The sequence below is a fragment of the Prosopis cineraria genome, unplaced genomic scaffold (assembly GCF_029017545.1).
Source record: "Prosopis cineraria cultivar Desert tree isolate PC_DT_omini unplaced genomic scaffold, ASM2901754v1 PC3, whole genome shotgun sequence".
Classification (NCBI taxonomy): Eukaryota; Viridiplantae; Streptophyta; class Magnoliopsida; order Fabales; family Fabaceae; genus Prosopis; species Prosopis cineraria.
In genome coordinates, this window is record NW_026555334.1 from 36405923 (window position 1) to 36433598 (window position 27676).

Sequence of the window (27676 nt, forward strand, 5' to 3'; positions counted from 1 at the left end):
CAAATTAATTACAGGACTCGAGGAGACAGAAGAGTGAACAGACTTGAGATAAGAATCACATCCAGTTATATATCTCGTGAGAACCTAGACTTTTAGACTGGGTTGAAACTGATGAATGAGCATTAAAGAGATAGAAAGTACGGACGGCAAGTATTGATGTATTATGGGAAAATGCATGGATCACCACTCCATTGCATCCACCTAACAATTTTAGCCTTCATTACACACCGTTGCACTCCCACACCCTGTCCTTTTATCTTCTGAACCTACTAACCAACCACCTTCTTTATTAACCTCTCAACATGCTCATTCAGTCCACAAACATAATCTCCTTACACCCTGCATTTTCTGACACTTGTTTCTCTCTCACTACTCTACACTTACATGCCTTCTATGCCAACCCTATTCCGTGTGCCATTCACTGTCTTTTTTTGATATCATCATTCCATCTTCTCTCACTTGATTTCGTGTCGGAATCTGAGCCATTCTCATCAGTTTTCCAAGTGTGTGTGCGTGTGTTTTTAGATCAGCAAAGGCGAGAGCGCAACACGCACCTATTCACATTTTGAACAGTTTCTATTCACGAAGAAGATGGGAGCCATTTACCAAGAAGTCCCTCCTTTGCCTCAAGATCTAAAGGTGAGGATCCACGAATCGTCCTTGGTTTTTCCATCGAAACAAACGCAGAGAAAGTCCTTGTTCTTGTCCAACATAGATAAAGTCCTCAATTTCGACGTTGAGACTGTCCACTTCTTTGCATCCCACAAGGATTTCCCTCCGGAAGCTGCAGCCGACAAGTTGAAGAGGGCTCTGGCCGATGCTTTGGTGGCTTATGACTTCTTCGCCGGAAGACTGAAGCTCAGTTCTGAAACGGGTCGGTTGGAGATAGACTGCAACGGTGCCGGAGCTGGGTTTGTGGTGGCGTCAAGTGACTTGGAGCTTGATGAGATAGGAGACTTGGTTTATCCTAATCCAGCTTTTGCTCAGCTAGTTCATAAGACCAAGGGATTTTCTCAAACCAGGTGATCAGCCACTGTGTGTTCTCCAGGTACGATAAACATCCTCTCGATCCTTTCAGATGCACTTGCTTCTTTTGATTAAAGTCTTAATTATTTTGTGACACTGCATGCGAAGAGGGTTAGTTTTGTTCATCTGCATGCTATATTTCTATAATTGTGCGGGCGGGCCATGGGGTAGGGCTTACTTTGACGTCTTGTATAATTAGGGAACCACTTATCGCGTATAGATTGTTTAGATTTAATTTTTTTTATCTAGATTTACAGTTGTTCAATGGGTATTGTTTAAATAAAAAATTATTTAAAAAAACCTTTATTTTAGATTGTGTATTCATTAAAATAATTTTTTTAAAAAAATAAAAAATTATAAACTTGTAATTTCTCTATTAAAAAATATAAAGCATTTTAAACTAAATCTCACTTTCAATAAAATAATTACCTACTTTTAAATTAATTTATTTTTTTTATATTTATTCTTATTAAACACCCTACAATAAATATAAAGTCGTTATTCATAGAGATATTTTTGAAAAAAAATAATGATTATACATCGAAAGATTAAAAATGATTTATATTTTTAAACATTCAACTCTTCAAAAAATATATTATATTTTTTAATGAAAGGAATATCATTTACATTAAATTTGAATAATTTAAAAATGATGAACTTAGTACTCGTTTGTACAATGAATATGGAAACTAGTTTGGCATAATTAGTACTCTCTTTGATCTTATTTACAAAGAAGAGAAAAAAAAAATTTTTAATTTTATTTATAAATCATGTCATTAAATTTTGTATTACGATTTTTTTTATTTTTTATTAAATATTGGAGAAAAAATGTGTTGTTAAATTATATATATATATATATATATTTAATAGAAATAAAGTTAAAAATTTATTAAATTTTAAAATTTTTTTATAAAGTTAATTAACGCCTATCTTATTCTTTCATAAGTGCATGTTGACTTTCCAGTTTTTTATTGTTTGAATTGTCAAAAACATCCGTCTACGGCTCGCCAGCCATGCATAGAGTCAGGAAAACGGGCCGAGCCCGTCGGGCTAGCTCATTTAAGCCCGTATAAGAGTAGGGCCAGGCTTAAAAATAGGACTTCAAAATAATAAATTGGGCATAAACAGCCCGTTTAAGGCAGTTTAATTTAGGACGTAAAAGGGCTGGCCCTGCAGGGCCGAGGGCTAGCCTATTTAAGCCCGCATATGCATTTTTTTTAATTACTTCTCATAATTTTCACTCTTTTTAGATTTGAAAAAAAAATTAAATTAAATTTTACTCCACATCACATATTAGCCCATATTTGCTGAGGATGGAAGACAAAAAAAAAAGAAGGAAAAATAGCAATGAAGAATCACTGATAAAAAATTATATCAGTCAAGGATCACTTGTTGTCAAAATTCGAGTAGATACTTGTGGATTCGAATTAGCCTTTATCAATAAGTATTCATTTAGGTTTTAATAACAACTCATTTTAAATTAACAATAGTTCATTGTAGCTTATTTTTCATTCAGGTTTTGACAACAATTGATTCTTAATTGATATAAATTTCATACAGAAATCCTTAGCTACTATTTTTTTTAAAAATACAACCTTAAATCCCCTAATTCATCTAGATCCATGATAATAATTCATTCAGTTCAACATTTACTCTTCTAATTTTGATTGAGTGTTTGTCGGCTTAGCCGATCCATTGCTTATTGCATTGCTATTATTTTATTTATTTTTTTAGTTCATTTAGATATTATTTAGTTAGTTTTTTTGTACCTTTCTTGATTAAGTATTATATTAGAATGAAGTAATTTTTTATTTGATTAAAAATTAAAAAAAAATAAAAATAGTTAAAAAGGCCTAAAGCCCGCAGGGCCAGCCTGATCCCGCTATGTCAAGGGCCAAGCTTTAAATATCAGAATTCTAAAGAAAATTTAGGCTTAAAAGGTTAGCCCTTTTAAGCCCAAGCTCTTCAAGGGCCGGCCCTGTAAGGCCAGGCTGGCCCTTTTTACCAGCTCTAGCCATGCATAGTCAGTTCTAAGATCATAATGCCCTTTTTTGAACGACATAAATAATGTATTTTTTTGAGGGATTCAATGATTTCGAGAAATTTTGGGATTGGCTTTGATGCTCTCATTAAATAAATGAATATCACGATACTCATTGCCCTTAATGAAATTTGTACCATCCAATTTAAAACTTTTTTAATTTTATATTTATTAAAATATAAATTTAAAAAATTATAAATTTTTTTAATAAATATGTTCATTATTAATATGGACAATACATACTTAGCCTAGATGATCCGATTTAACATTAAATATTTTTATATTTTTAAATAAAATTAACTCTCCAAATATTTTTTAAATAGTTCAGATTTAATATTAAGTTTTTTATAATCTTCAAAATTATATATTTTTATAAATATAATATTAAAAATAAATATAATCTCCTAACTAGCACTTTATGAAAAAAATTAAAAAATTACAAGATAAAAATTTCAAATTTAAACTGTTCAGAGTAAATGTGGATGATCAATTTATAAAAATTATTAAAAAAATTAATATAAATTTAGATCATATAAATTAAATTTGAATTATCCAAATTAGTAATGAATAATGATAAAAAAAATTTATTAAAATTTTTTATAATTTTTAACGGAAATTATAACAATGGACTTAAAAAATAATATTTATTGTAGAGGATCTTAAAAATAGTTATTATTTTGAAGGATCGAATGTCAAAATATAATTTTAAAAATACTATATTATCCCTAATCATACCTCCTTAAAACAAGGGGACAGTTATTAAAAATGTATTATTTGAGAGAAAGCTATTTTTTTATATGACAAGGAGATAACGCAGCAAATAAAACAAAACTAAATTAAGGCCCAAGAACCGCAACAAGTTAATGCTATTATCTCTCTTAAAAATTCAAAAATCCAGAGATTGAGACAATGTCTCATTGGCAAAATTAAACAATTCTTTAAAAGTAAAATTTTTAAATTAAATTAATTTAATTTTTGGAAGTAAAGCTTTTTAAAAAATTATACTGATTTACTTATTTAAAAGTAAATATTTTTTAAAATTATATTGTTTTAATTAAATTTAATACTACTATTTTCAGGGGTGTCAAATTGAAAATTACACAACTTTATTTTTAAAAGACTGCTTTTGTAACTTGGACAATATCCTGCTTAATTTTAAACTTAGCATATTTTATACTAAAATTATAATATTCAATTACACTTATCTTGTCCTTCATTCTAATTTTAACTTTTATGATCTCTTGTAATAAATACTCTATTCGTTAAAAAATATAAAGCATTTTTTGAAGAGTTGAATGTTTAAAAATATAAAGCATTTTTAATTCTTTATTGTGTAATCATTACTTTTTTTTAAAGTGTACCTAATGATAAAAACTTTATATTTATTATAGGGTATTCAATAAAAGTAAATATGAAAAGATAATATTAATCTTAAAGTAGGTAGCTACTTTATTGAGAAGCTAAATTCGATTAAAAATGCCTTATATTTTAATAAAGGGGTATGAAATAAAAATTTAAAAAATTAAATTTAAACTATCTAAATTAGACATAGATAGTTGAGATCTCATAAGCAGCAGCGATCATGATGAGCAAGGAAACCAATTGCAGAAATTTTTCGCCCCACGTCTCTTTCAACTCATGCTTTGATGGTACAGACGTATGGATTTGGGGTTTCTTTCATTTTTTTTCTTTTCATTTTCCTTATTTTCATCATTTATTAATGTTATTATTTAAAAAATTATTTAATAAAATAATTTAAATGATAGGTATTGGAGAAATAGAGGAAGAAAAACGGAAAGACTCTCCCATAGAGGCATGGACATGCTGTGCTGACTATGAACATTCCAATCTCCCAATCATGAAGCTGCTGACTCTATTTAATATTTCACCGGTCTCTCCCCTAGATACACGAAAAGGCAAACAGGGAAAAGTAAGGGAGGACAAATAGAAAAGAAAATTTAAAAAATATATTTAAATGGGAAGAAAAATAATGGAAATTAAAACAGAGGCATGAAATTAAAATTCCATCAATAATTCACCCTTTAATTAGCAGTAGCAAATTATTTCGCACAATACCGTGGGTGTGAAGGAAAGGTTGTGACTGGCGAGTTCAAATAATGTGGTGGTAATGCATGTTAATTTTATGTGATCGATATTTAGATAATGTTCCCATAATTTATGCAACCCATTATGAAATTCTCTCTCTCTGGATATAAATGCGCGAGCGCGCGCGCTAATTGGAAAGCGGAAAAATCAGCTGTGCCAGTTGAAGCTCTCAATGCCGTGGGAGGCTGGGAGCACGTATCAGCAAGAAATGAATGAATTGAGCAATCATAGGGAAATTAAGAGTAGGATAAATAACGTCACGTCATGTCAAGGCAGCAGATAATATTTGTTAAACATCAATGAGAATTGAGCAACCATAGTAACTAATTAATTATGTCGCTTCATTGCAGGTGACGTCCTTCAACTGTGGGGGTTTTGCAATTGGGATCTCAACGAGCCACACCGCGCTCGACGGCATTTCCTTCAAGACCTTCCTGGACAACCTCGCTGCTTTGGCTGCTAACAGGCCCTTGGCTGTGACCCCTTGTCACGACAGGCATCTCCTGGCCGCTCGATCGCCTCCACGTGTCGCCTTCCCTCACCCCGAGCTGCTCAGCCTTGGTAATGTCCCCGCCACGGGCCCCGAGTCTGGAGTCTTCGAAGCCTCCTCCGAGGATCTCGATTTCAAGATCTTCCGCTTAACCGCTGACAACATCAACCACCTTAAGGCTGAGGCCAAGTCCAAGGCCACCGGAGCCGCCCGCATCACCGGCTTCAACGTCGTCACCGCTCTCGTGTGGAGGTGCAAGGCGTTATCCGCGGGAGATGATCCGAATCGGTCCTCGACTATGCTATATGCGGTGGATATTAGGTCGCGATTGAACCCTCCACTGCCTAAGGCCTACGCTGGAAACGCGGTGTTGACCGCATATGCGACGGCCAAGCGTGAGGAATTGGAGCGAGGGCCATTTGGCCGGTTGGTGGAGATGGTGAGTGAAGGGGCGATGAGAATGACAGATGAGTACGCAAGATCGGTGATAGACTGGGGAGAATTGTACCATGGGTTTCCGAATGGGGAGGTGCTGGTGTCGTCGTGGTGGAGATTAGGGTTTGCAGAGGTGGAGTATCCATGGGGAAAGCCCAAGTATAGCTGCCCGGTGGTGTATCACAGGAAGGATATTATACTCTTTTTCCCCCCAGATGATGAGGGTGAAAGTACTGGTTCTGGGGTTAACGTTTTGGTGGCTCTTCCTCCTACTGAAATGCAAAAGTTCCTCAAATTCTTCCTTGAGTTCTTGAATTGATCAGATTATCAGCTGAACAACTCCTGATTAATTCTTCCATATATTTACGTGTATGCAAGTTTTATAAATATCAAAATATGTCATTACTGGTACTGGGACGATGATAATCCTTGGTTTTAATTGTGGAATTAGCCATAAGAATGCTAAGAAGAAACATATAGTACTTGGTATTTGCAGATTTTCAGCCGCTACAAAGGCGGAGCTTCTTATCGCGCCAAGTCAAAGGCACTGTGCATGACTTGCGTGCTGGTGATGGGAAGGTTTTTAATTTCTTCATACTGGTTTGTACGATTAATTGGATAAGTTCTTCTGAAATACGCTTTCAATAATAAATATCTGCAAGGTATGCCAATCTTTGTTTACTGGAAGGGGGAGAAGAGATTAATACGCTAGTCAGGCTCATACGATTCTTGCTTCAACAACAACAACAAGCCTTTATTTCATTAAGTGGGGTCGGTTATATGAATTGTAAGATTCTATTGTGCTCTATCATTTATCAAGCTTTTAGGAATATTATTAATTAAGAGATCGCGTTCATACGATTCTTGCTTCAATATTGAAAAATGTGTATAAATTAAGATATATGTCCATAGAAATCTTGTTAAGAAACCGACGAGTTAGAAATTGAATATTTATCTCTAGATGAATTTTTAAGTGATTGTTCAATAAATTTACACTCCCTGCATTGTCGAATATAATCAATGGATGTTGGCGAAAATCAAGAATATAATCCATGGATGAGAATAAGTACACATTAACACAATTTTGTGTCTGAAAAAATAGTCTTTTTTTAATATTATACTTATCTATTTACTCATCTTTTTTTTTTTCTTTGCGTGAGCATCCAGTATGCTGAGCCTGCTCCACTCAAACTATAAGACTTAACGTTGCTATGTTCTCACAACGTGAATTTGAGATTTTTGGTTAAACTAAACCAATCCTTTCTAGTTGATTCAAACCCTGTGATCAACCAACTCATCCATGAACCCCTCACATGAGCTACTGTCAACTTAAAAATGTGAAAGGAATTGTGTCTGGTATTTGACATTCACGCTTTAATTTCATGCTTCCTTGCCCCCAAGTAATTAATTTATTGACATTAATATTCACTAACCCTGTCCCACACCTACATCCTTCTTAGAATGAGACAACCAAATTTGACAGACAAGCAAACCTCACCTCACACATTAACATGTCGGTTCAATCCAAGAACTGTTGGTACGTACAATCTAAACCTCTTGTTATAATTTTGTGGACGTTTGGAGTAGTTTGGAGCCTCCATATGAGAATAGGCGGACAGCATTCTGGTAACTCAATTTAGCAAGTTCTTCCTTGGGAATCTCCAGCATGGACGCAACGTAATCAAGTACCTGCACGTGAAGTTGAAAATCTGAGAACCTAAATAAAACTATTATCCCCTGCTTTTCGTGATGTGTACTACACACACCAACTGTGAAGCAAACGTGTTGATGTATTCAAGCATACAAGTTAAATCCTGGAAAATCGCATGGAATCATCACTATTCTTGAAACTCAACTTCGTTCTGCAGGGGATTTAGTAAACGGTGTGCTTATTTCGAATATGCAAGACAATGGGGAAGATGATGACATAGGCCACTTACGTTGCGAATGTTTGCTGGATGATTGAGTGTCTCCTTTGGCAACATTGAAGCATCAATTGAGAAGCCAAGGTTTGAGGAAGGAGTTGCTTGGCCACCAAGTTCTTGGGGGAGAGAAGGATCTCCTTCAACGAAAAAGAGAGTATCTCTATTTGACCTCAAAAGTCCATCTGGGGCATCCGTCTCCAGTAAAATCCTATCAGATGGTACCTATATAGAATACAGAATTAAGAAAATACTTAGTTTTGCCATATATAATATAACAAAAATCAAATTTGATCATATGACCTTGGAGAAAATTACCATCCTCAGCATTTCCTTTGCCTTGTCTGGTTTTAGAAACAAAAGGTGACCAGAGAAAGAAAAATAAGCTCCAAGCTTGTGAAATTCAGGAACCATCTCCGCAGAACCTATGTACGAATGAAGGATGACACCAGCGGGAAAAGGACCGACGGACCTGGAAATTTTGAAATTTTTATGACACTTCACGTTAGAAGACTAACAGATAACTAGGAATTGGAAATGTGCTTCAAAAGTTCAGTGACAAAATGATCAATGTTGAATTACTAGCAAGGTCGTCCTTATACGACTGACATAATCTCATTCAATAATAAATGCACAACAAACTTGGGAGCACTGTTCCTCCCTATCAATGTCATACTGTGGAGAAGCATTATCCTCCTAATATCATATCTCATAAAATGAAACACTTGCAAAGTCCACTCTATCTGTTCGCACAATCTGATAGCCTGGCGTTTGCAGAAGCAAAATTGGGGGGATAAACATCTACACTTTCAAGCTGATAAGTGCAATGGACTTCAAAATTGCAAGCAAGAAATCAAGAAACAAATGAACACCATCAGAAGTACGTCATAGAATGCATCTTCTATTTGTTAAACTGATGGTAACAAGAGAACTCTCTTTTGCAGACTTAATCAAATCTCATTTGGAAAGAAAGTTCTGCATTTGAATAATCACCAAAATGTCATTGACGATGAACCAAGTTTTGTAATATGAGATATTGGTATTCATACTTCATTAGCTGAAGAAGGTCATCAAAAGCAGCAACACAGTGGACAGATGCTGGCTTGTTCAACTCTTTTGCTAGTTCAAGCTGCTGCCGCAATACTTCAACCTAAATAGATGTACTGATGCATGAAGAAACAGTCTAGCCGATATCTTAAAAGAAGGTACGAATGGAACATGAAACCACTTTTTTTTTTTCGGGAATACGATGCCACAGAAATTGCATGTAGGAAGATACAACATGAAACCACTTCATATACAACTTCATTGGGCCTTTGACAGGATCTACTCTCCTATTGAAGTAATTATATGCAGATATACATATTTAAGAAAGGGAAAATCAAATAGGTGCATTCATGGATTGCTCCAAGAGCCATGATGACGAAGCTATGAAGACCACAGAGAAAAACACTCCATAAACAACTGAGAGAAAAGAGAAGGAAAAACCTGCTCTGAGAAATTAGAATGACTTCCAAGTGGTCCTTTGTCCACACCGATCTGAAATATAATAAACTAAACACTCACATTGCATATCACCCTTAAAAGAAAGGGGGGGGGGGACAGACCTCATATCACAACGAAAGTCAAGCACATAATACTAGAGTTATACATTGCTTACAGTAATTAAGTCCCAGGAAATCATTGTAAGAAAACTTCCATCTAACGAGTCAATCTTGAACACGCCTTTTCAGTCAAGATATATATATATATATATATATTTGGGGGGCCAATCAACAATCATCATTACTAGCTTACATGAATATAGTCCATACAAGAGTTTCTTTCTTTCTTTCTTTTTTAATGCAATCCTCTCCTGAATACAAAGCAAGCAACTCCAATTTCTTGTAGCAAATGTAATTACTAATTAGGCAAACCTCAAAGGGATGGAAAGAAAGGGATACCTCTCCAACTGCAGCAGAGGGTGTAGCGTCAAAATATTCTTTGAGGGTGTTGAACCAATTGGAGCTCCTCTCTCCAATAAACCTGCAGGTAGAGAACTTACAATTCATGGATCCACAGCCGAATAACTTTAAACCAGAGGCAAAAAGCATTGAAGGAGTAAAGTTAGGAGATTGATAATAGAAATGACCATGGATGGAGACCGAAACAAGGAATGACAGAAGGATGAGTGTGGCTCATGTCCTTAACAAAGTGCCAGTCTTTCTCGGAAACTCCATTAACGGCAAACCAGACGATCCCAATGTCTTGGGCGGTATTGATGAGTTGGGGTGCCTTGCTTAAGATTCTGGGGTCCTGCAGGTGGCAGTGTGAATCGAACAGTTTCATCATTGCTACTTCTCAACCCTCTAAACTATGATCTTCAGCAAGCACAAACATCATACTTTGATTTCATCAACAAATGGGATAGCTTCTACGCCTAACCAATTCCGCCTTTGATTGAAATGGACGCAAGGTTACATCGTTGACTTTTTATTTGTTTATTTATTTATTTGGTTATATGTGGCGTATGGGGAAGCAAATGTTTGTGTTCTACGATTACGAACTCCGATCAGTCATTTTTCGGTCAAAACTTCTCTCAGATCCCGGTGAGAGACTTACATTTTCTTCGCAGTTCTTCGAACTCTTTATAGGCTAAATTGTCATGCACGGCCCAACTTTTTTAGCTCGTAATGGTAAATGATCACCGATGGATTCGCCCTTCCTTTTTGTTTTTTTTAACCTTTTTAACTCTTTTTTTTTAATTTTTTTGGGCTTTTTTTCTTAGTAATGTCTGCTGCAATTATTAAATGAGAACGAGAAGAAAATAATTACAAAAATTAGTATTTTTCTAATGTTCATTACCTTTTATACTTGAGCTTTGGTGCATCAAATGGCATGATAAAAGAGTGATTAGAGCAATAAAATCTACTTCTCTTCAGTTCAAAAAAAAACTTTTGTTCAGTAAAAAAAAAAAAACTACTAAATCTTTTGCAGTAAGATTTTATAAATCCAGACAGATAAATAAAAGTGAATAAGCTTTGTTTTGAAATCTCTCATTCTCTTTCCCTATTTGTTTCTCTTTAAATTAATAAAAAATTATAATAAAAAATTAAAGACACATTTGAATTTTAATTGGATATAATTGATTATAAAAAAAAATTGATCAATATGATTGATTTATTATAATTAATTATGTTATAACACAATTATGTTTGGGTATTTTTTTTTTAAGTTGATTTTGACACAATTGAACCATTTGGAGTTGCTAGATTAATTGACTATGCCCCCTAAATCATGGTTTTAGGAAGAAAAAAAAATCCAAACACCCTCTTTTTTTAAGAAATCAATTCTACGCTTTGAACTCCATTTTGGGATAAGCTCATCTTACCAGCTTTTCATGATCGATTATCACGGTTGAATCTATTATTATTTATCTTAATTTTAACCTCCCAAATACACCCTTGATTGTGTGGCTTGCAGATTCAAAGCCTCTATCATCTTTTTTTAAAACTCAAACTTTGATTGGGTGTAAATCTTTCTTCAACTGCAGGTGTCTAAGTTCAACCTGTCTTACTAATTTGTTGTGCCCACTGTCTACAATCTCCAATATTTTTCTCCTTAAGTTGAGATGTCTTCTTGCTCATTCTAATATGTTCTCATCCATTTGTTACAAAATTCTATATCTTGTTTATCGTCTTTTTCATGCTTCATCCTTTTGCCACAAAGTCCTCCCCTTGGATATGCATTGAATTGATGCAAATGTCACCCTCCTCCTATCAAAAATAATAATTTCACTCCATTTTGAAATGGGTTCCCCCTCTAAAACTGGGAGCACATTTAATGTTCATTGGAGGTGATGAGCACTGCATGCTTATCATCCCTCAATGAATCTGAATCATCCAAATTAGATTAAATTATTTTTTTATTTTTTAAATAAAATTTATAAATTTTTTTAATAAACATATTTATTATTAACATGTACCACCTATATTTAATCAAACGAGTCTAAATTTAATATTAATTTTTTATAAATTAATCATACAGATTTAGTCTATACTTTTTAGATTCAAAATTTTTATTTTGTTATGTTGTCAGATTCAAAACAGTTTAAAATAAATCTATATTGTTAATTTATAAACATTTATAAAAAATTAATATTAAATTTAGACTGATTTAATTAAATATAAATGGTACATGTTAATAATAAATATATTTATTAAAAATTTTATAAATTTTTATTTAAAAAATAAAACAAATAGTCTAATCTAGACCATCCATCCAAATTAAATCTAAACGGTTCAAATTCATTAGGAGCAATGAGCACAGTGTTCATCACCCTTGATGAGCAACGAATGTGCTCCCCTTAAAGCCATGGTCTTAGAATTATGTAATTGATTATGGAGCCTATCCAAACAAGCACTAACATTTTCAATTCAATCCAAAAAAAAAAAAAAGAATAATCGCTATCAGTTAAACTTAGAATATCCTTTTTGTCATGCAATCAGCTGAAGTGGAAACAGTTTTTTTACGAAGAAATATTTGAAACGCAACTTATACTATCTGTAAATTGATCAAAAATTGATGTAAATTTTGAAGCTTGTCATCAATACTGTATTGATTGATTCAATTACATCTGAACTGTCATGTAATGCTTGCATACAAATATTAAACAAAATACCGCTAGTCCATTAACAGGGTTGATGTAATTTATTTAACCAATATGAAGCACTTTTGTTTATATTTAAACATTCGCATATTCCTCTTTCACTGTCCTCTTTATTTTGTGGTTAATTAATTGGCATTACCAGCATGAATAATTGACATCTTGCAGCTAACTAAATCTGACAGATTACTCGCATATAAAAGCAGTACAAGAACTCTTGGATCAATCTACAAGACTATAACCTCGTCCTGATTTTGTTTACATTTGAAGGACTTTGGAACCTTCATATGAGAATAGGCGGACTGCATTGTGGTAACTTTGTTCAGCAAGTTCTTCTTTAGAAATCTCCAACATGGATGCAACATAATCAAGCACCTGCATGTACAATGAAGACCTCAATGTCGAAATAAAAGTATTGGCCCCTGCTTGACAATGATATTCACTACACTACACCCAATAATTGAAACACAAAACATTCATTTCATACGAGTAAAATATGATAAAAGTGTTCGTCTTTAGCGGACAAATTGTTATCTCCAATAAAGCAACTGTTAGAAAATTTGATGTAATCACTGTCAGTGAAACTCGAATTCTATCAGCACATGAATAATGGAAAAAAGGTATGCTTCTTTAGAATAAATAAGACAACAACAAAGACGATATATAAGGCACATACGTTGCGAATGTTTGCTGGATGATTAAGTGTTTCTTTTGGCAACACTGAAGCATCTGTGGAGGAGCTAGAAGTTGACGGAGTTGCTTGTCCACGTATATGTTCAGAGAGTGAAGCATCTCCTTCAATGAAAAAGAGAGAATCTATGTTTGAATTCGGCAGAGCATCTGGTGCATCTGTCTCTAATAAAATCCTACCAGATGGTACCTAAATGGAATGAAGTTAAGACCATTAACAGTTTTGACATACAAGAGATTGGAAAAATGATCAAATATCAGAGGTTATGAACATTACCATCTTCAACATTTTCTTTGCCTTGCTCGCTTTAAGCGACATAAGGAACCCAGAGAAGGAAAAATAAGCACCAAGCTTGGAAAATTCAGGAACCATCTCAGCAGAACCTAGGTAGGAATGAAGAATGACACCGGCAGGGAAAGGCCCAATGGACCTGGAAATTTTGACATTTTAAAGGAATAATGTAAATTAGAAGGCTTAAAATGAGAATTCACTTTAGAAGAAATTTTTGGCAGCTAACAATTGAAAGAAACAGGAAAAGACCAAATATCAAAATTCATACTTCATCACCTCTAGAAGGTCACCAAAAGCCCGAACACAGTGTACAGATGCTGGCTTGTTCAAGTCTTTTGCAAGTTCAAGTTGCTGCCGTAATACTTGAACCTGCAGAGATGTTGTAACACACTAGCAACGATGTGGCTAATATTTTTTAAATAAAGGAAGGAACAGGACATGAAGGCTGAAGCCACTTCCTACATATCTTTATTAAACTGTGGGAGAATCTACCTCCTATTAAGGTATTCTATGTGCAGATATAAATATATAAGAAAGAGAAGAGAAAGCCAAATCGGAGCTTATGCTCCAAGAGAACCGATGAAGCTATCAAGAGTTCCAGACCACTAAGGGAAAAAAATAAGAAAAATACTGCACAGACAGCTGAAAGAAAAGAGGATAATGAAACACTGGAGGTGATAAAACCTGCTCTGTGAAATCAATCTGCCTTCCATGAGATCCCTTGTCCACACCAATCTGAAATAAAATAAACACTCTATCACAACAGTTGAGCACATAATACTAGAGTCAGAGTGTCACACGCTGCTACAGTCAATTCATCTGAACACTATATGAAATCTCAGCTACGCACACACAAATGCCCTAAAAGCATCTATCGATTTTAACGCTTGTATGCAATGCTGGAAACCAAGCATGCCTAGGTACATCCAAAAAGTATAGTTTGAAAAATAATTAATCTCTTTACCATAAAAAACAAAGACATGTAACTTGCCACTTTGTCAGTCGCTAGCCTCATGCTTTCACTAATTAGTATTTCTATTTAGTGAATTCTCAAATATCATACGTTGGTAATCCAAATGAGAGAGAAAATGTTAAACACAACAAATAAAGTTCCCAAAAATCGTAGTTAGGAACTCCTTTTTTTTACATCAATAAACATACTTTCAGGTAAGCACAGGCCAGGCATCAACGCAACCGAACTGCAGAGAGACAACAAGAGCAGTATCCACAACTACAAGTGGACTCTACATTTCCCCAGAATCATGGAAATTAATCAACAAAGGAATTTTTAAACGGAAAAAAAAAAAAGGTACCTCTCCGACTGCAGCAGAGGGTGTAGCGTCAAAGTATTCTTTCAAGGTCTTGAACCAGTTGGGGCTCCTCTCTGCAACAAACCTGCACATAGAGAAGTCCCAAATCCTTTCTACTCATCCGAATTAACTTAACCGGAAAAAAAAAAGAGGGAACGGAATGAGGAAGCAAAAAAGACGAGATTGATACTAGAAATGACCATGGATGAAGACCGAAGCAGGGAATGACAGAAGGATGGATTTCGCTCATCTCCTTAACCAAGTGCCAGTCTTTCTCGGAAACTCCATTAACGGCAAAGCAAGCGACCCCAAATATCTTGGGCAGCCTTGATTAATTGGGGGGTCTTGCTAAAGATTCTGGAGTCCTGCAGGTGACAGTGGGCATCAAACAGTTTGATCATCACTGCCCCTCAAATTTGTGCGATGTCTAGACTTGAGACGTTATGATGTCGGTGCATGAAGCAATAGACTGATTGAGATGAAGCGAGATTCCTGACTTTCCAGATACAAATCACGAGCAAAAAGCTAATGAAGCAGTGGACGGAGTCGTACGGGGGTGAACCTTGAGTGACGGCCGGAGATTGAGAGATCGAGAGGTGAAGGAAGTAACTGAGTGCCAAGAGAGACAGGCAATTGAGAGGCTAAGCTAGAGGGAAAGATTGAGACGAAGATGGAGATTGAGAGGTCAGAGGCCGAGGAAGCGATTGAGTACTTGTCGTAGGTGACTGAGAGGCGAAGCGAGAGAGGGAGACCGACGTGAAGGCGGATATTGTGATATTGAGAGATGAAGGAAGCGATTGAGTGCTGTACAGGCAAGCGGGTGAGGCACCGAGGCGCCCACGACGGAGGGAGGAAGTCCTGAGATGAGATTTATGAGAATAATAACAAACCTCTCTCCATTTTCCTTGCTCTCATTTTTTTTTTTTTTAACACAACCATACTCAAGATTCTCTACGGTCGTAGTTCAAAGTTATTTTTTTATTTAAAATGATATTAAATCATAACTATTAAAAAATCGGTGATGAAAAGAAAATGAGTGAAAAGAAGGACAATGGAAAAATGAGAGGTTCCCTTGACTGGTGATGTTGATGCGGTTGGTTATTCAAAGGTTGTGAATAAAATTTTGGGAGAATTAATCTACAAATTCTTATAATTTTTTTTAATTATGATTCAGATTTTTTTAGTTTATTTTATTTTAATAAAACCCTAATAGTCTATAATATATATTAATCCTTTAGGGTTAAGATTAATAATAAATTATTAAATTTTCCAAAAAAATGCTTTGAGAGTTTATAGAAAATTTAATTTAATATTTTTAATCAAAAATTAAAACAATTGATTTAATAAACTGTTAAATTTTTATTTTTTAATAAAAATTCTATAAATATAAAAAATATTTAAAAAACAACCTAATTATATAAATTTTAAATTATAAAAATTATGCAATTAATTCTAAAATTACATAATCATGTGATAAAAATATAAAAATTTTTATTTTTTTTAAATTCAAGAATTTGAATTTTTAGGGATTAAAAAATTTAACTTATCAAGCTATAAAGGCTCAATTAAAATAAAATAAACTGTAAGAAATTAAATTAAAATTATAAGAATTTGCAAGGATATTTTTTCTAAAACTTAATACATTTAAAAAATTTTAAGGTAATAATAATAATAATAATTAAATGAAGTTAGTTTAAATTATATTAAATATTAAATATTAAATTGTATATACACATACATAAAGCTAAACAAGACACTCTACAGGCTAGGCCTTGTGTAATTCGGTCTGGATACAGGTCATAAACTTGACCTTTTTTAAAAAATAAGCCCCATCACGACTCCGATTTAAGAATTTCTCTAGACTGTTTTACTCGTATATTTTTGGCAAAAGTTTTTCAAGCATGACCAACAATAGGCCTGATTTGACTTATTGGGTCTTGACCAGATGGATCTGCCGTTCGGCTCAATCCAATGGCTTGGATGAACAGCCCAATTTGAGTTGTGAGTTTGGCTCCTTCATTGCTAGCCCTTGAGACGTATGAAATAGAAATGGAAATTTAAATTTGATGATTTTGCAATTTGATTAATGTTGTTCCTCTTTCTTTTTAACAAGGTCAGTGTTGTTCCTCTTTGTTTAACAAGGGCAGTGTATACAGCATTATCTTTACTCTCATTCCTTCGTTTTCGTTTATTTATTTGTTTGTTTCGAGGATAATGACATTTTCAGTTGTCTAATCTTGAAGATGTCATGGAAATTTTTTATTATAAAATCTTAAAGAACTAGAGAAAATCAATACTAAGTACAAACCCGATGCTAGCATCCTCATAAATTGGTCTGGTTTTGATCTGTCTTCTGGATCAGGGAAATTATAGTCTAAAAGCAGAACAATCTTCAGACAGAATAGTTTGCTTTAATACTGTATTGGACATGACATGGCAGAAAATGGGCGCGTTAACAAGTGCGAGAAAAATTGTAGTTTCTGATAATAGTAATTGATTAATTTCCCTTTCAAGGACTATGAGACGATAAAAGAACAGGGAAGCATATAAAAAATGTGTGGGAAACAGGACACGGTGTGCCACAAACGAAATGGACTGAATTAATTAATTAAACCAAAAAAATCTACATAAAGGCCAATGATTTAAAGTGATATTTCCCTTTCAGTAAACTCCCTTTCTATAACATCCAAAGCAGGATTAAGGATTAGCACAACGTTAAATTCAGAAATCCAAATGGCCACGGGGAAGGCCTTAAATAAAATGAGCTGAATTTTTCACAAACACAACTAAACGACGATGAGTCGCGCAACTCAGTATTGAAGAAACGGAGTCATATAGAATGAAACAAGACGCCTTGAGAATCACCCCTAGAGGCTGGAGCCAACCTAAATTTTAAATCAAGAGCTGCTGAAACTGGTGGCAATAGGGATGACGATTACGAGGATTAGGATCAGGAGAAGTATAATCCCAATGCACATCCACTTTCTGTTGCTCTTCTGGTATTGCTTTGCCGTCTGCAAATTTTTAGTCCCATCCTTGACGTAGTGAGAAGCATGAAGCACGTGGTGCTCTATGTCGTCCATCTTCTCTCCCTGTGCTTCAACCATCACCGCCATGTCCAGAAACACCTGGTGCAGCTCCAGTAGACTCTTCTCGATATCTTTAGCAGTATCGTGCCTGTCCTGTATATCCGCCACCATCTCTAGAACTTTCCCTCTTCCGTGCTCTTGTATGGCTTTGCTTAAGAACTCCTCTTCCCATTAGAGATGATCTTCTCAATTACTTCTTCATCTGGGTGTTCCCCTGTTATAGTAAAATAGCATCTTCCCACAGTCTCTTTGTGCTCCGCCATCATCTTCTGCCTCAGTTCCTGAAACTCCATCATTATCTCTTTCAGTTTCTTGCGGAGGCCATTGGTGACCGTAATTCTTGTTCTGTAAATGGCAGGCGTGCCGTCTTTAAGGCCAGAGAGCCTTCTATTGGCAACATTGGCTCGGTCCATCTCTTCCAATTGAGACCGGATCGTTCTAGCCATCTTGAGCACAGAGACGATATCAGCGTTGATTCTGTTCCTCAAGGATTTTAGAGCCTCAGGCTTGTGTAGGGATTTACTTTCTTCGTTCGCTTGCTGAAGTTTGCTCAGAATGTCACGGAGATCCCCCATCTCCGTTTTTACCTTCTCGGCCTCTTCTAGGAAGAGACCCATGTCAGTATCCAAGTGAGTCGTTGAAGAGCTAAGTTCCACGCCAGAGGGAGGAAGATTGGCTTCCAGATCCACTTCGTCTTTCAAGGCGGCTTTTTTCAGATCCACGTAGTTGGTGAAGGATTTGGTCATGAGGTCGTTCATTTTTGCTATCGATGACAAAGATCAAAACTCTTGCTCTCTGCGATTCGAAATTGATACAGCGGGAGATAAACAACAAAGTCGACAGCAATTGAAAAGTTTGAAATCTAAACAAACAAGGTGAGAAGAATTTGCGTTTCTCGGCAAGGGAAAAAGGATCCTTTAGTCACCTTGAGCGGTGTAAGATAAACCTCTCTGATCAACACGAGGGAGGAGCTGAGGAAAACTGATGCAGACGAAACTGTTTTATGAACTGGGAATGCACAATGGATAGTTTTCAGAAAGCAGATGACAAAGTGACCGTTAGAATACCCTCCCGGCCTCGCAACGGCTACTTTTCTTCTCGACCCAAAAAAATATCTTTGGAATTGGAAGGCATTGGGGAGGACATCCGTGTGCCAAAACGTGGCAGTGCCACACTGGCTTGCATTCAAAAATGTTTGAATGGGTTTAAAAAGGTGGCTTAACGTATTTATTATAAATTAAATAGTGAATGATATAATATTTTGTAGTTCAGGAGACTTAATTATCAATTTGTGTCTTTTTTTTTAGTTATATTTTTAATTGATAGATGAAACGCAAAAGTTGTATGATAATATATAATTTAATCAAACGGATAAAGGTATAATACACTCAAAGTTCACAGTTCCTTGACAAGGAGTGAAGGGTTAAGGAGATTTGGGTTTTATTATTTTTTTTCAAGATTTAATTTAGCTCTCATTGTAAGCAAATAAATTGTTTGAAGCTGACAACCACACTCGACTTTTGATCTAGGATGCTAAAAGTTTATATCTTTCTCATTCAAAATTCCTTTAAACAAAAAGGGTGATAAAGCTTGATAGGAGCGCTGAAGTCCATTAAAAGGAAGAGACGAAGTTGATGGACTTTGGAGCAAGGGTAATTCAAAAAATCATGTTAAGAGAGTTGTTCTTATTTGAGAACTAAACAATTTTAAGTGACAGATGAAGCCTTGCTTTAAGACATAATTGGTCCATATTTTCTATGACCATTGATATCAAAACAATTTTAATATTACAATTTTTAATGAATTCCTACAAAATTTTAAAAGCTTATTGAACTTAGACATGACTTGATTTTAGTCTCTTTATACAATTTTTTGTGAACTTGTATTTAAAAAAAAATAAAGTCAATGACAACTAATATAATTAAAATGGGATGTCGAATTTACGCGGAGAATTTTGGAATTAATGTTTCTTTAAAGCTCAACCATTCTTATATGCATTAGGGGTTTATCTGCATAGCTTCCTTATAAGAACTATTACAACCAAAAGAAACATTTTCCCTGCAGGATAAGTGAATTGGGTTAAACGATTTGAAAAGGAAGGTATTTTTGTAGTATTTTTTAAATTCCTAGATGACTTGCACTAAGAAGAGGTAAGTTTGGATTGGTAAATTTATATTCAAATTTTAAATTTCAAATTTTATATTCATATATTTAATTTTTTTTTAGATTGTATAAAAATTTTAAAATTCAAAAGCAATGAAAATGAAAAGTGAAACAGAAAGAGATGAAATGGTTAAAATAGCAAGTATTTTAAATAATTAAGTTGTATGACATATTTAAAAATACAAATAAAATATAAAATTTTCTCATAGATCCAAATGGTAGATTTTGCTAAATTTAAAATCTAAACCCAAAATCTCCTCCATCCAAGCACAACGTTGTAAAATTTTCTGTGTGTTGCTTATACTTTTTGCTAAAATTATACACAGTGCCACGATATCCTACTCTAGTTCTCTGGTGTTCCTGCCGCAGTTAATATATGGATTGATCCTACATCCAGTGAATCCTTGAACTGTCGAACAGATTTTGTGGCTTTGTGAACCTCATGGAAGACATAGATATAAGCTTGACACAAGACACGGTGACCAGTTCCACGTCCAGACCACAAGAATATTATCTCCAGCGACGACGCACGTTGGATTTGGTATAGTAGCAAGTGTGCATTTAACTTGGGTTGGGTTGACCTCGTCGAAAAGATAAAACCAAAAGTCGCATTCTCTCTCTCTGCGCCAACCAAAAGTAGTATTCTTTACCTAAAGCACTCGTCTTTTTAAAAAAAAAAAATTAATTACCTCGTGGTTTTTGCATTTTAATCGTTGCTTTGCTACTGAACATTTTTACAGTAAATACTCAATTTAAAAAGTTCACTATCCATTTCTTATAATTCTTTTTTAATTTAAATTTTCTAATTTGAATTTTTAATATCAATATTTATAGTTTGTTTACGTTAGAGACTTGGGCTCAACAGCTATCATAAAACCGGTAAAATTATATTAAACTTGAATATGAATTGAATAATGCACCTTTCATTTCAATAGTATAAGGACATTTTAAAGATAAAAATAGATGATAAAAAATTAATTAAATTATATATAAATTAAAGGATTAATTTTACAAAATAAATCCATATATAGAAAGAGAAGTCAATGAATATGCATTAGATTTTGGAGTGTTTCGTGAAAATGATTCACAGACTGTGGGTAAAAAAAAAAAAGACAAAAAGTTACATATTTTTTATGATTAAAGTTCCTTTGAATCTTTAATAATAATAAAAAAATTCTTTACATTTAATTAATAGAGGTTGGATCTAGTGAAAAGAGATAGTCTTTTACAATATGAAAAATTAATATCTAAATTTTCATAAAAAAAATACTTACATTTAATATCTAACTCTATATTAAATATGATTGCTTTTAATTAAAAAATATTTATGAGTAATAAAAAAAATTTCTATAAAATCCTTATTGGCCCACAAAAGTGCATTTGGATCCTACATTCCTACTTGTTTTTTGGCTCGTCATTCCCTCCGCTAATTCAGATATAACTATACTAACTACATAGAAAAAGTTAAATACTTGAGCAGTAAGGCTAGCTTTCCACGTCATAATCCCATCAACTTAATATTAAATAATCATCAACATACACGGTTAGAAAAAGTGGCCATAAAATTGATTGCACTTTATGTTGAGTATACTCAATCTAGTGCTGAAACTTAAACGCTGAAACGCCAAGTCTGCTAGGAAGCACTTTTCCCCAATTCCCCCCACCTTAAAACCGTTTCTGGCACGTTCATTCCGTTTCTCGTAGGACGGCGCGGAAGCTGAAAGTTTCAGAACGACTCGTTTTTTGTCCTCCTCCGAGTCCGACTCGGAGGCCCAATCGGGTATTCTTCCACTTTCATTTCATTCTTTCCCAAATTACGGTTACGATCTATGACCATTTTTGAGACACACAAACATACTAACACCCAAATAGCATTTATCTCACTTCATACACAGACATTGACAGATTCTTCTCCTCCTCGTTCTTGTTCTTTCGCAAGGGTTATTTACTCATTGCCTACACAACCAATAGTATCACATTCACGCAGTTTTCATGAACTTGTTGCTTCTCGATCTTCAGGTTCGCATTTGCGTTTAGTTCTGTCGGAGATAGATCGTTGGTGGAAAATTTCCAGTCACAGAGCTGGAGTCTCTACAAGAAACCAAGCAGTTGAAGGGCCCCCCTGCCACTGTCAACGGTCAGATCCGTTATCGATCGCCGTCTGCTGCTGAACTTTTTGAAGGTCAGGCTGGAAATTCTCCGCCGTCTAATTCCCCTGACCAGCACCTATCCGAAAACGAATCTGGCAAAATGCTCAAGCGTCCCGGCCGTTCGGAGTCCTTCTCCGATAAGATCTACAGGTTTCGCGGCGTTTTGTTCGTGGTCTCAGTTCCACTCCTCCTCATTACTTTTGTGCTCTATTTAATGCCTGCTAGCTCTTCAAACCAGTCCATAGAAGACTATGCTATCACTCATCGTAAAATGTCCCCCAATCACAAATCACCCAACTCTTACGCCGTCATCTTCGATGCTGGCAGTTCTGGCAGCCGTGTCCATGTCTTCCATTTTGACCAGAACTTAGATCTCGTTTACATTGGCAAAGATCTTGAGCTTTTCGTGCAGGTGACACATCTTATTTAGGTTTTGTTTTTCTGCTTTGTGGATTTTACCATTCATGTCAAGTCTTACCCTTTTTTACTTTTAACCGTGATAATTTTCCTGCTACAGATTAAACCGGGTTTAAGCGCATACGCCCAAGATCCAAGGCAGGCAGCCGAGTCTCTGATCACTCTTTTAGATAAGGCGGAAAGTGTTGTTCCACGCGAATTGCGCCCCAAGACACCTGTTAGAGTTGGGGTGTGTTTTTCTGGTCCCTTTGGCATACACCTGTTATTTACGGCCCTAGGATATCTTAGTTTAACTTGCGAGTTTGTGAATGAAAATTAATTTCTATGCTAATGCAGGCAACTGCAGGTTTGAGGGCTTTGGAAGGGGATGCTTCAGACAGGATCTTGCAAGCGGTAACCATTCTCCATATTAACATTCGGAATGCTTCAGCGGCTGTATACACTCTTCTGACTTTTGATCTTTTGACTTTCTATAAGGTCAGGGATTTGCTCCAGGAAAGGAGCACTCTAAAAGCTGAGCCTGATGCAGTTACTGTGCTGGATGGAACCCAAGAAGGTGCTTTTCAATGGGTATGATGCATGAACTTAGTTTTACAGAAATTTTATCTGAAAACTGCGCGTGTTATGTGTGTATGATTCAGACCTCGTACGTGACAGAATGTGTTGTATTCCTGAGTGATCGGTTAACTTCCCCTGGCATACTGGCTCTCATTGTCTTCAAATTAAGATCAATAGGGGAGTAACTTCATTTGTTTGTCATTTGTTAAGTTTGCTAGATTAGTTTCAAGATTTCTTAGTGTGCTAGTGTAATCAAATTGTAGTCTTGTTGGCTGTCGACTAAGCTTTTAAGTCATCAATTCCAACAAGAACCTTATTTTATTTACTATGAATTCATTATGAAGAGAACAGAATCTTCAACTAACGTAGATCACAATGTTAAATCTCTTGCTTGGTTTTCTGGATGTTTTATGATTTTCTGGTGTTTTCGTGGTTTGAATAGTGCGCAATGGAGTTCAAGAGGGCGTGCGTGATAGGAATGGGGTTAAACAATGTTTTATGGTCACGAAGGAATGATAAGTAATTTGAGATAGGACGGTGAGTGAGAAACAGAGAGCAGAAGCGATAGAATATTATTCTATGAAGGCTAAAGGACTCTAGGGTTATTCTTATATAAATCTGATCCTAGGCTATCCCACTAACTTGGGGATATTATTATTAATAAATAAAATGAACCTAATTCCTAGAATAATCCTATTTGTAATAGTAGTAAATAAAACTTACAGTGGGTAAAATATTAGTAAAACCAAAATAACTAAACAACAACAACAACAACAACAACAAGCCTTTATCCCACTAGGTGGGGTCGGCTACATGGATTGCAAGACGCCATTGTACTCTATCATTTATTAAGCAAAACCAAAATAACTAAACATGTAAATAAATTAATTCTCCACCAGATAGCTAAAATTCTTTCATTACCCTCTTTATCTTTTTTCTTCTAATTTTATTGTCCACTAGGTTCATTGAGTACTTTCATGCAAGAGAATAGTCCATGCCTGTAGAGTGTAGATATATGACATTTTACTTAGGAGGTCCATGACTCGTTAATGGTGTATTGAGTTAAAAACATTATGAGTGTTGCCCACTAGCTTCTTTATTTCCTGCTTGCTATTGAAAAATTAATCCATCTTACTGCCTGATACTTATTAATATAGTTGATAAGTGTGGTAAATTTTCCTATGTCTTTTCTGAGCCTCTGAAGTCTCACTCTGTAACAGAAAGCTTGCATGATACCAAGAATGTTAAAAGAATTAATATGAACTGCAAGTTGAATTGAAATTAGGATCTTTGTGTTCTGTCCTCTGATGAGCAGATGCAGTATTTATTTAAGTTGCCATGTTTATGTTTCAGGTTACCATCAACTATCTGTTGGGAAACCTGGGAAAAGATTATTCGAAGACAGTTGGAGTGGTTGATCTTGGAGGTGGATCTGTTCAAATGGCATATGCCATCTCAGAGACAGATGCTGACAAGGCTCCTAAATCACTGGATGGGGAGGATCCATACGTCAAGGAGATGTTCCTAAGGGGCAGGAAATATTACCTCTATGTTCACAGGTTTTAATTTCACTCTCAATTAGCCCCTGTGAATTGTTATGGCATGTAACTTGTGAGCGTATTGAGTCATGGACCTGGCTAATTCCACTTTCTAGTCTTTATCATTAACTACGATACTACGCTGTATAACTAATGATATACTGGTTGCATACATATTCACTGATACGCATCTTCCATGGCTAATAGGTTTTAACATCTTGCCTTTCAGCTACTTGCGGTATGGTTTACTAGCAGCTCGTGCAGAGATTTTGAAGGTTTCTGGTGATTCTGACAACCCTTGTATCTTAGCTGGCTATGATGGTAAATATAGTTTCTCCTTTCTGCACTCTTGGGTTTTGTTGCCAAGTTGCATTCCCCTCCCCTCCCCCCACATTTAGGCTTGGTTTCGATGGAGGAAAAAGTGAGAGGAAAATAGGGAGCAGAGAATACTTGGAGGGTTTACTATTTTTGGAAGTTCTCTCTCCTCCCTATTTCTCTCCCCATTCAAACCAAGTGTTAATCTTTAATTGACTTTAGACAGAAAAGATATCTTACGTTAATGCGCAGAAATTTTAAAATACCTTTCATGTAGCATAATAATGCAAATAACATGGACTTCTCGTTCCTCCTAGGGTCTTACAAATATGGAGGAAAGTCGTTTAAGGCCTCGGCCTACCCTTCTGGTGCCAGCTTGAGTGAATGCAAGAGCACAGCTCTCAAGGCTCTCAAAGTTAACGAGTCAAGTTGTACACACATGAAGTGCACTTTTGGTGGCATATGGAATGGTGGAGGAGGGGATGGACAGGAAAATCTTTTTGTTGCCTCGTTCTTCTTTGACCGGGCTGCTGAGGTTTTTTTTTTTTTTTTTCAATATGTATTTTGTTGCAGATTTTGAACTAATGCCAAAGTTATGTCATCTTTAGTGTTGCTGTATTCCCATGCTAATTACATTTTTTATTCATAGGCGGGCTTTGTTGATTCAGAATCACCAACCGCCAAAATTCGTCCTGTGAATTTTGAGGAAGCTGCCAAGCAAGCTTGTGAAACAAAACTTCAAGATGCCAAATCTGCTTATAAACATGTCGAGGAGGGGAACCTTCCATATCTATGCATGGATCTTGTATATCAGTATACATTGCTTGTTGACGGGTTTGGTAGGTTTGAACTAAATGTGAAGTAGTTATGCACGTAGTTTGGTAGTGATGCTTCCCTGCAAAATTTGACTTGTGGTTTTGTCTTTTTGAATTGATTGGTTTCCTTTTATTGGCATGTCAGGCCTAGATCCAATGCAGGAGATTACGTTGGTGAAGAAAGTTAAATATCATGGCGCTCTGGTTGAAGCAGCATGGCCCTTGGGTAGCGCTATTGAAGCTGTATCATCGGTGTAATGAAACCAGTTTCATTCTAAATCTTGGGGCTTGAGAGTTTGATCACAAAGTTTTGAGGTGAAATATTGTCATTCCATGTTAATTAGAAATGACATCAGGCTGAATTGATATAGGATGAGTTTACATTTTTAAGAATAATGGGAGAATATAGTTCATTATTTTTTTATTTGTAATTAATTAGTTTCACAAATTATCATATTCACAACTCTAGAGGGCTGATTCATTTCTATTGGTTCATGTAGTCTTCATAACCGATGAACACAACAAAACATATGCCACAGCATTTTTGTTCCTGAAAGTGAAAGATTCTCCTTTGTAATAGCAGTTTATCCTTCCTTCTTTCATTTGACACAGAATTGTGTGCTTGAAGAAAGGTCATACAAAGCAATCTTTCTTTGTGGTTTTAACTTTCAAATCATCCTTCTTCATGATTTCTATCTGGAGGTGACAGTGATAGAAAGTTATTTTCGAATTTCGACAAAATATTATACCCTCTCCAACCATTGATGTAGGGATAGATCTAAAATTTTTTTATGGGGTGCCAAATTTTTTCTCCTAAACTGAAGGGTAAAATTCAATGTGATTCGAGTTCATGTTATGTTAGTAAAGAAATATGTAAATGCGAAAAAAAAAAAACATCTAATGGTAATAGCCTTAACATTTAGGTAGATAACTTACCTTAAATCCTTTATGTGTACATTTAAAATTTTATTTTTTTCGAGCTAAAAGGTTTTTAGCATTGAAGATATTTTGATTGGGTCATTTTGATCTATAATTAAAGTTCGTGCATTAGGGATTATTAGAGATGTGTCCCCCAATATTGGCAAGTCTGGACTAAATTATTGCACAACTTATCTAAGCTATTGTTATTTTCTATCTCATACGTACCCTTTCTCATTATGCCAGACTTTAATTTTGCTAGTAGCTAGTGATGGTGGTGTATTCAAGATTTTAAATAAATGAAGGCAATCTTCTTCTTTTTCTTCTATTTTAAAAAATAATATATAAATTTATAAATATAAACCGTGGCCTATTGTAGTTTGTTTAATGAACCTCTCATTATTTTTTTTGAGGGTGGAATGTAAATAACAATGGAGAGTTTAGATATCTCGTTATCTTTTAAGACAATTTCTCACTATAATATTTTTTTAAAAAGTTAAGAATTATTTTTATCCTTTAATTTTATTTAAAAGGTTATTGAATATTTTAAATTTAACTGTGAATGAATTTTGTTCTTAAATGTTAAAAATTTGTTATCCAATGCCCTTAATTGTATATTATGTGAGACCACATATGAATATTTTAATATTTTAAAGGGGTTTTACTATTTTTTATAATATGAAAAAGTATTCCTCTCTCCTTCCTTCCCTCCCTCTCTTCGTATATCCACGGCAATGCAGCTATGGCGGCGGCGAC

General features: G+C 35.0%; 4 protein-coding genes and 1 pseudogene across 5 annotated transcripts; 2 read left to right on the plus strand and 3 right to left on the minus strand.

Moving 5' to 3' along the window:
• The first annotated feature begins 335 nt into the window (after positions 1–335).
• LOC129307264 (acyltransferase GLAUCE-like) lies at positions 336–6779 on the plus strand. The gene is given in 3 exon segments (XM_054948174.1): positions 336–1005; positions 1007–1048; positions 5524–6779. Coding segments are annotated over 3 exon segments (1350 nt in total). The 5' UTR covers positions 336–591; the 3' UTR covers positions 6418–6779.
• Positions 6780–7436: 657 nt separating this feature from the next.
• Positions 7437–10582, minus strand: LOC129306821 (uncharacterized). The gene is made up of 7 exons (XM_054947572.1): positions 10152–10582; positions 9964–10045; positions 9509–9559; positions 9070–9170; positions 8339–8492; positions 8039–8245; positions 7437–7787 (listed from the first exon to the last, which is right to left on the minus strand). Exons 1-7 carry the CDS (start codon positions 10349–10351, stop codon positions 7659–7661), a joined length of 924 nt encoding a protein of 307 aa, XP_054803547.1. The 5' UTR covers positions 10352–10582; the 3' UTR covers positions 7437–7658.
• A 2252-nt stretch (positions 10583–12834) lies between these two features.
• Positions 12835–15836, minus strand: LOC129304849 (uncharacterized). The gene is given in 8 exon segments (XM_054944674.1): positions 12835–13040; positions 13342–13545; positions 13633–13786; positions 13916–14016; positions 14332–14382; positions 14961–15042; positions 15158–15267; positions 15269–15836. Coding segments are annotated over 8 exon segments (909 nt in total). The 5' UTR covers positions 15359–15836; the 3' UTR covers positions 12835–12923.
• Positions 15837–17598: 1762 nt separating this feature from the next.
• On the minus strand, positions 17599–19127 carry LOC129306979 (syntaxin-related protein KNOLLE-like; annotated as a pseudogene).
• Positions 19128–21818: 2691 nt separating this feature from the next.
• LOC129305695 (apyrase 2-like) lies at positions 21819–26604 on the plus strand. Of its 2 annotated transcripts, XR_008592013.1 has the most exons (11): positions 21819–21989; positions 22229–22771; positions 22877–23005; positions 23113–23169; positions 23254–23346; positions 24688–24893; positions 25102–25193; positions 25505–25722; positions 25837–26026; positions 26148–26317; positions 26503–26604. XR_008592013.1 is itself a non-coding variant. In XM_054945678.1 (10 exons), the coding sequence occupies exons 2-10, from the start codon at positions 22460–22462 to the stop codon at positions 26258–26260; spliced, it is 1410 nt and encodes a 469-aa protein (XP_054801653.1). In that variant the 5' UTR covers positions 21820–21989; positions 22229–22459; the 3' UTR covers positions 26261–26604. The 2 variants fall into 2 exon arrangements, 1 of the variants encoding a protein (XP_054801653.1); XM_054945678.1 differs by having other exon boundaries at positions 21820–21989; positions 26148–26604.
• Positions 26605–27676: the final 1072 nt, after the last annotated feature.